At 44.2% G+C, this 8,886-nt stretch overlaps 1 protein-coding gene across 1 annotated transcript; it reads right to left on the minus strand.

Moving 5' to 3' along the window:
- Positions 1-237: 237 nt before the first annotated feature.
- On the minus strand, positions 238-8,643 carry RFC2 (replication factor C subunit 2). Its single transcript, XM_054210203.1, has 11 exons — positions 8,450-8,643; positions 6,757-6,826; positions 6,048-6,089; positions 5,529-5,635; positions 4,265-4,366; positions 3,539-3,639; positions 2,695-2,852; positions 2,252-2,317; positions 1,677-1,757; positions 1,220-1,333; positions 238-548 (listed from the first exon to the last, which is right to left on the minus strand). The coding sequence occupies exons 1-11, from the start codon at positions 8,563-8,565 to the stop codon at positions 438-440; spliced, it is 1,068 nt and encodes a 355-aa protein (XP_054066178.1). The 5' UTR covers positions 8,566-8,643; the 3' UTR covers positions 238-437.
- Between the last annotated feature and the right edge of the window lie 243 nt (positions 8,644-8,886).

The following is an 8,886-nucleotide window of genomic DNA, read 5'->3' on the forward strand; positions in this document are numbered from 1 at the left end:
TCTCAATTATAACTTCATTAAATGCCTTATTTTGTGCAAAAAAAATTTCTTTCTTGGTCTTGGTAAGACCACCAGTCATGACCAGGCTAACAACAGGATTCAATTTTTGTTTCTCCTATCGTTAGGTCTCGGTGCCACTGACATGAGCAGTTTTGTTGAGTGCAGTAGACAGACCTTATTGCCCTGGACTGTCACAGGCCTCTCTTCTCAGTTATACAACAGGCGAGAGTTCTTGGGTTAAAGTAGATTTTAAAGCTTTATTGGTCTAAATAAAAAAAGTACAAACCATTTTTACAATAGAACCTGGTTAGTTTTCCACCATTTAGCAAACCCAAGGGAACAGGCTGTTTGCAGGCAGCACTGGGGACACAGGGAGCTGCTGTCCCGGCCCACCGAGCCCTCACCTTCCGGAACGCGGGCGTCTGCTGGTGAGACAGCTAACTGGCCGCAGGGGCTGCCGTCTTCTGACACAGCCTGGCCAGCAGTCCGGCCATTTGTAAAAGTGAGTTCACACCTTCTGCTATCTTCATATGGGTGTACCCGATTTCCTGGTGATAAAGACATTGTAAAAGCTCCTGTTTTCTCCCGCAGCCTACATATAGTATGACTGACTAAATCGAACATGGCCCTTACTGCTAAGAGACCAACTCCAGAGTTGCTTGAACTTTAGAGAAGCCTACCTTCTCATGTAGACCAACTAGAATGGTTTTTTATCTTCTTTTTTAAAAATCAAAGCCTGTATTTCCCCACTTCCTTTGTAAGGAGCAAGGTGCATATATTTGAGGACAAGTTTTAAATCTGAAGATTGATTCCATTACACCAGATTACCATTTGTCAACTGGTTGTTAATATAATTTAATATTTTACTATATATTGGAAGTACGTGCTTGAAGAAAGTTCTCAAGGAGTTATTTGAGGCTTTGATGTAAATAATAAATTCAGCCAGCATTACGTTTGTTACTAATTCTAGTTGATAACTCGAGTGACTTTTGGCACCTCTGTGGGTGGCTGAACTTTAACTTCAAGTGACCATTCTTATTGACAAACCGATGATGCAGAGTGGGAAAGGAAGCAGTAATAAGAAGTTAAGAAATACTTTTTTGCACTAATACACAGCAAATTTCAAAGAGAAAACCCTGAGGCTGCCCCTGTATTAGGGGTCACATCCTCTTCTTAAAAAGGCCCAAAAGACCCTACCAGAAGCTAGGTTAGTACTAACCTTGATAAATTCCAGTTTCAGATATTCTGGCATTTGAAAGGTTTTACACACACGGAAGATGTTGCCAATCACATCTTCAGGAGAGTATCCAAGTCGCCACAGGTGGGCAAGAATCTGTGCAGGCAAGAATAATCCTACATTTATCTGCAAAACTTACCAGGTGAGTCAAGCGTATTCACTTTTGGAACAGCAGTATGTAACTACTGGGACTGCATGTACCATTTATCAAATGATTTAACCTCAATTGTTTAGCAAGTAATTTCAACACAACTTGCTTTTTTGCTTGTCGGCTTATTCATCTGAACAAACCCCTACATAAAAAGGATTTAATTTGTCAACTACATGGTATTGCCCTTATCTTAAAAAAACAACACATACTGTGAATTCTTCAAAACAAGTAAGACTTCTGTAGAGAAAAAGCGCCTTATCTATGCAGACACAACACAGGAAAACCAACCTTGTACGCTTCATCAATATTTGCATTTATGCAGTGTTGTATCATTTCTTTCACAAGCAGAGGGTGAGGCTCGTCACATACCTGTATCAAAGAGAAATATTATACTTCAAAATATTAGAAGACTCTGCATTAAACCCCTGGTGTTTTCACCAAACTTCTATACAGTTGCAGTACTGAATCAGACGCATTCCATAATACAGATTAAATTTTAAGTAATGTGACTTTTCTGGTAACACAGCTACCCTGCCATGGCAGACTCAATAGCAAGAAATGAGAACACCCAAGTAATAGATTCAAAAGTTATCACTGTGAAATTTCCCAGCAGTTATGTGATTCAAGTGCTTTGAGAAAGCTGGAAAGCCATAAAGTCTCAGACGTGCCACTGGGAACTGCGAGGGCTCTCTCCTTTTTCAAAAGGCACGTGCACCTTTTTACCCGCTAATGCTGTAATTGCTACATACATAGCGCTGTTTGCAAACTGGCAAAGCACTTTCATAGGCTTAGATATCTGACCAAAGGTCTTACAAAGCTGTAGTGCTAAACTTCCAGCATTGCTGTTTTACACTATTACTAACCTTAAAGACATTTTCACTGTTTATAAAGCCAAATCCAGAATATGTAGACTGTAAGTTGTTTAATGCCTGTGAAAGAAAAAATAAGACTTCGTTTATTTTCTGAAGTGGTCTACTTTGCACTCCCCTCCTCAGGATGAAACAGACTTTTCAGAAAATGATGCTAAATAAGCAGTTCTCAATTAAGCAACAGAGTAAACCGTAAATGTATGCAGACTTTGTTTCCTCCCACCAGTTCTGGATTCTGGATCCAGTTGCCACCAATTCACTTTTAAGGAGCAGATCTACCTTAAAACCTCACGAAACCAAATAGCTTAGTTACTCTTGTGCCACAGGTCACATCCCCTTTGCTTTACCTCTCCAAAGATAAATCCTCGAGAGCCACAATTCAAGGATTTTTTTGCTTTAAACAGAACCCTTTGTTTCACTGCCTTTCTTTTTTTTACCTGTCTCATATCTCCTTGGGCTGTGAAGATAATGGCTTCTAGTCCATCATCTGTATACGGTACATCCTCTTTCTCAACAATTTTCAGCAGCCTTGCAAGGATTTGTGCATCTGTCAGCTTGGTGTAACGCAGCACTGCACACCGGGATTGAATAGGTTCTGAGGACAGAGATGCGAAATTAGCATTTCCCTCTTTCCTCAAAAAGCCACCATTTGTTTTCATCTTGGAAGAAGCTATCTCAGCTTCCAATTCTTCATTTGTTTTCTTGTAAAGAAAAAGAACACATCAGCCCCAGACAGAATATAGAATTTCCTTATTATACACATAAATGTACAATTGTTACAGTCCTTCACTTGAGCCCAAATGTGCTACTTGAGTTTTCCCAGATATGTACAAATATATATGAAGCTCAGCTTCTTCTGTTCTCCTGGTTTTCTGAATTTCTATGTTTATCATTGCTAAATAAGAAAAGTCCAAAGGTGTACAATGTATTACTTTTATGTTTCAGAAAGCAGGACAACAAAAGGCGTTCAATACCCATTATACAAAACATCAAACGTCTTAAACAGTAGCAGAGTTGGATGGAGATTAAGACCAAAGTATGAGAAATCTGCTTCTGCAGTCGCGCATAGCGCTAGCCATCAAAAACAGCTGTTCAGAAGGTTCACCAGCTACACAAATATACTTTTCTTTTATTAGCTGGATGTAAAGGTGGTTTGATTTTTCAGAAGTACCATGGTTTCTTGCAACAAGAGAATGAGGTATTTCTGCAAACTGCCTTGGAGGTTAGCCAACAGTATGGAGAACAGATGACAAAAATGCCCAGGGACTACCAGCACTTTACCTATGATTTTATCAGAGGCATTGCACGCAAGTGCGAAGCGCGTTGTTTTGGAATAAATTTCCATTGTTCTTCTCAATGCTTGCTGTGCTCCATCTGTCATGCTGAGGGAGAAAAGGAGTTAGGACAGATTTTGCCCTTCACTGACTTATAGGTGCAGCCTAATACCTATTTTTAGACAAGCTTCAGAGTTTACTGATATTAGACAGTGCTTTGTAAATTACTTGATATTCTGGCCTGGTAAACTAAGTAGATTTTTCTAGTCATTTGAACAAATCACCCCACAATGCAGGTCACCAAGACCATAAATTTAACATCATTTTAATCCATAAAATTAACACACAAAATTAAACCATTAATACTCTGAAGAATACTGCTAAGAATACTACTACTTGTATACAGATGGAGTAAATGTGCTGTTTTCATCCAGTGAAATTGTCTACATAAGCCAGACTCCTTTCCAAGAGAAAGAACCAGTAAACTGGAAGATAATATTTCATAACCAGCTAAATCTCCAAGTCTTTCACCCCAATATTTAGCATCTTTGAAGCAATGATCTCTGCTTGATATGTGTAATCTCATAAGAACAGTGTTCAATGAATATTTATTTCCTACCAAATTAATTTTGGTAGCCTGATAGAAACATCTAAGACTGTCCAAGACAGCAGCTCCACAGACTGATAGAACGCATTTCACATAGTAGCCGAGGTCAAGAAAAAAACAACGTACCTGTCTGCTTCATCAAGGATGATTATTTTATGCCGACCTTTTGGAAGTGTGACCTTTTGCTGGGCAAACATTTTGATTTTGTTTCTCACAACATCAATGCCTCTGGAACAATAATGATCAGTTGGGTGAAACTACATAATAGAATTTATTCATCAGCCACAGTGGCTGAAGTGCTCCTGAGCTCCCTATTCTCCTGCTGTTTGTTCCTGCCCCTTCAGCTGTGCCAGGATAACTGTTGTGAAGCCATGTTATAAGCCAGGCTGCCCAACTGACTCAGATTTAAACACCAATACTCCTCATTTTTGGAGGTTTTGAAAAAATAATTTAACAGTATCAGTATATATATATATCTCGGTAATCTCACTTACAGTACCAGCATAAAAGGACTTATGTTTGGCAAAAGGAAGGGGTAATAAATGAGCAAAGGCAGAAGCATTTAAGGCTGCTTTGCTATTTTGCTAGTGCTTCACACAGCCACAGCCACAGCTATAACTCAGAATGGTTTAAGAAAAACAGTGGGATAAACTGCACCATTTTAGTACAACATGGACTCTTTCCTAGACAGAGTTCCAACAAAGACTTCCTTTTAAAAATAAAGAATTTTACTTTTTTGTTCCGTTTAGATAAAGAACATTGTGATTCTATAGCTCTTCTATAACTGATATTAACAAAGGCAGGTAAAATGTATTGTACTCATAAACAACTCCCTAGGAAATGTCCTCAGAATAATTCAGGACAGGTCTGCTACAGAACTTGGGAAACATAATTAGCCCTTAGTGCCTGGTCCTTGGGGTAGAGTCAGTGTCCTCTACCTACCTAACACCCTTATCCTGTATTTTAATCCTCATCTGCCTTTATAGCCCTAATTTCTACCACTTCACTTTTTTCCTAAGCACTGAAGAATTTCATTACAAACACTGTGCTCACTTTTCATTCTTAGGAGGATCTTCATGAATGCAGGAAACTTAACTCTTCAAAGTAAATTCGAGAAAATAGCGCCATTATGGATTCTGCACTCCATCTGTTTCTGGTTTTGTACATGAAAGTATCTATCATCAAGTGTATAAAACATCAAGTAATAATACCTATGTTGATAGGTGGACACCAAAGATTGCCTAACTTCTAGCTGGAAAAACTGCATTAAAATAAGTATTAGAGAGCTTCATAAAGCATTAAGCCTATTAAGCCAGCCCGAGTTGAACTAAAAATAAACATGTACACGTGCTTCTTCATTAAAAGTTGAGTAAGGTTTATTCATTCTCACCTGTCATTTGAGGCATTCAGCTCCAAAACAGCATCCTTTAATGCAGGACCAAGCAGAGCACGAGCCAAGCAGAGGATACTGGTGGTTTTACCTGTTCCGGGGGGACCCTGAAAATGAAAAATGAGCAATTGCTGGTAAGCTTAATGTCATGTTCTAAGTTGTACTCTCTACAGTGCTTCCCAGTCATGAAAAACAGCTGCAACAGAGGATCTATAGAGAGAACATCAGACTAGAGGAGTTCAGGATGCCATCTCTAACCGGAGAGAAATGCTGCAGGGAGAAGCACAAGTTGTGCCTCAATTGGCACCTAAGGGGCAAGTAAGTTTTTACCAGAAGCTTGTTTATTTCTTGTGTATTTTCCCAAGAACATTGCTCCGTGACCATACAATCAATATCTCTCTTACCAATACATTCAGGCACAATGCAAATCTATTCTGGGAGGCTACTGTGGCTAGATTTCAGAAGCCAGGACCAACACAGTGAACACAGTGAAATACAGTACAACACAGTAATACTTACAGCTATTATAATATTCGGTACGTTCCCCTCTTTTGCAAAGACCTAAGAAAGAACAATAATAAAATTAAATAAGAAAATAGTGGGAACAAATAGTTTCCAATTCTATTTTATTTTAAGCATGAGAAACAGAGCTAACCTGTTCTTTTCTTCCCTGCTGCTTTCATTATTTTGGACTTTGCTGCTTTTGCTTTTTTTTTTAATTGAACCATAAGAAGTCAGTCCCTAAAATAATATGGAGAATCTTAAAAGCACTTAATCCAACAGGTCTTTACTATTCTTGCCTTTCCTTTGCATCTGTTATATGTTTGCTAGTATAAACTTTCTGTTAACAAATACTGTGTTTACAAAATAATTTCGTTAAGGAAACTATTTTTCTTCCAGAAAAACATTATATTTATGTTTTTTTCTGTTGTTATATAAATGATATTTATTCATTGAGACAATATTATTATAACAGCCACAGATTTTCTAAGTTGTATCAAAACAGAGCCAATTTAAGCAATATCCCAATTCACAAAGGCATATTTCCTTAGAACACCACTCAAACATATCCTGAAAACGCATGATTTCTTAAGTAAATCAGATTTTTTTTTCCCACATACTCAAATATGGATGTAAAAATACAAAAGTGCTTTTACTAGTCTGTGGATCTGTGCAGAATTATGTTTTTTGAGCTAACCCCTAAAAAACGAAAGGGACAGCTACACACCTCCAACCTGCTTACAGTATCTTCATTTCCAACTATTTCACATAGTTTCATGGGTCTGTATTTTTCCACCCTGTAAAAGCAAAACCCCACACAGTTCAGCACATCTAGTAAAACTTTAATAGTGCTTTGCACTGACAGAAAGGGAGGATTACATTAAGATAGCATGGGACAAAGATGACTTGATGAGTCTTTAGTGACTTAAGTGACGCTGCAGGGACCCCCTCACTGCTAAGCACAGCATTCCACAACACTAATTCCTAAAAAGTTGTTTTACTTCTATTATCATAAAAAAGGAAAAGGAAGAAGGCCAGTGGTATGAGGTTCACCAAGGCCAAGTACCAGGTCCTGCACTTGGGTCACAAGAGTCCCCTGCAGTGTCAGAAGCTTGGGGCAGAGCGGCTGGGGAGCTGCCTGGTGGAAAAGGACCCGGGGGTGTTGGTTGACAGCCGGCTGAACGCGAGCCAGCAGTGTGCCCAGGTGGCCAAGAAGGCCAACAGCATCCTGGCCTGTGTCAGGAACAGCGTGGCCAGCAGGACCGGGGCAGTGATGGTCCCCTGTACTGGGCACTGGTGAGGCCCCACCTCGAGGGCTGTGTCCAGTTTTGGGCCCCTCACAATAAGAAAGACACTGCGGGGCTGGAGCGTGTCCAGAGAAGGGCAACGGAGCTGGTGAGGGGCCTGGAGCTCAAGTCTGGTGAGGAGCGGCTGAGGGCGCTGGGGGTGTTCGGCCTGGAGGAGGCTGAGGGGAGACCTTCTCGCTCTCCGCAGCTCCCTGAAAGGAGGGGGCAGCCAGGGGGGGTCGGGCTCTTCCCCCAGGGAACAGGCCATGGGACAAGGGGAAACGGCCTCGAGTTGCGCCAGGGGGGTTTAACGATGGATATTAGGAGCAATGTGTTCACCAAAAAGGTTATTAAGCCTTGGAACAGGCTGCCCAGGGCAGTGGTGGAGTTGCAAACCCTGGAGGGATTTAAAACATGGGCAGACGTGGTGCTGAGGGACGTGGGGTAGTGGTGGCTTTGGCAGTGTTGGGTTAATGGTTGGACTCAATGATCTTAAAGGTCCATTCTGACCTGGACAATTCATGATTCCATCATTCTGAGAAAAAAAAAGCTCAACTGAGCAGTCCGGTGGCTCAGTCTGCTATCAAAGCAAAGGGGAGATGTTGCCCTGTGCACTGGGAACCTCAAGTGTGAGGCTGTGCCTTGTCTCATCTCTGTGATTAACACAAGCAGGGCTGACTCTGTCTGGACCCCACAGGGACTCCGTGCTTTCCACCCCAGGCTGCCCGGTGTCCCCTCCCACCTCACAGGCCCGGGTGCAGGCAGAGCCCTCACCGCTGCCAGGAGCCCCCACCTCCCAGTCGGACACAGCTCCTGCAGCTCTGTAAGCACGGGGGGAAGGCACTAAGCACCGGAACCTACCCGGGGACGGAGCCGCCCCGCAGGGCCAGGCCTACGCCATCCCCTCAGCGGAGGCGCCTACAGGCCCCATGGCGCGGCGCGCGCCCCCGCCTTCCCGCCACTAGCGCGCCCCGCCCCTCTCTCACTCCATAGGCTATTGTCCCGCCTCCCGCTGCGCTCTCCACCAATGGCCGCGCGCCCTCGGCCCTTCCTCCCGCCTCCGGCTCCATCTCGCGGACTCCTGGGGCCATGCGCGCTTCCCCGCTAGGCCGCGCCGCCCCCCCCCCCGCTCACCAGGGCAGCTCGTAATGGCCGCCGCCGGCACCAGCGGCCCCCGGCGGGTCGGCAGGTGCCCGCTTCTCGCCTGCCGCGGGCCCGGCCCTCTCGTCCTCCGCCGCCTCCATCTCCATCGCGGCGGTGGCTGGCCTGGCCCGGCCCCTGTCTCCCTGCCGCCTCCGTGAGGGGAGGGCCGCGCTCCCGGGCCCGCCTCGTAGGGCGGGACGGCGGAGGCCGGCGGCCCTCCCCCACGCTCCCGGCCCGACCTGCCCAGGGGTGGGCGCTCCGCCGCTGGGCCTGGCTGCCTCGGTAGCTCTCTGAGGCGGCTGAGGGGTGGCAAGGGGTGGCAGGCCGGGCCCTGGGGCGGCGGGGCTGGGGCTCTGCTGAGGGGGGCTGGCGGTGAGGCCGGGGGTCGCTCGCGGCCGGGCGGCTGGTGCTCGGCTGGGCGGAGTCTG

The sequence above is a fragment of the Rissa tridactyla genome, chromosome 7 (genome assembly GCF_028500815.1).
Source record: "Rissa tridactyla isolate bRisTri1 chromosome 7, bRisTri1.patW.cur.20221130, whole genome shotgun sequence".
NCBI classification, from domain to species: Eukaryota; Metazoa; Chordata; class Aves; order Charadriiformes; family Laridae; genus Rissa; species Rissa tridactyla.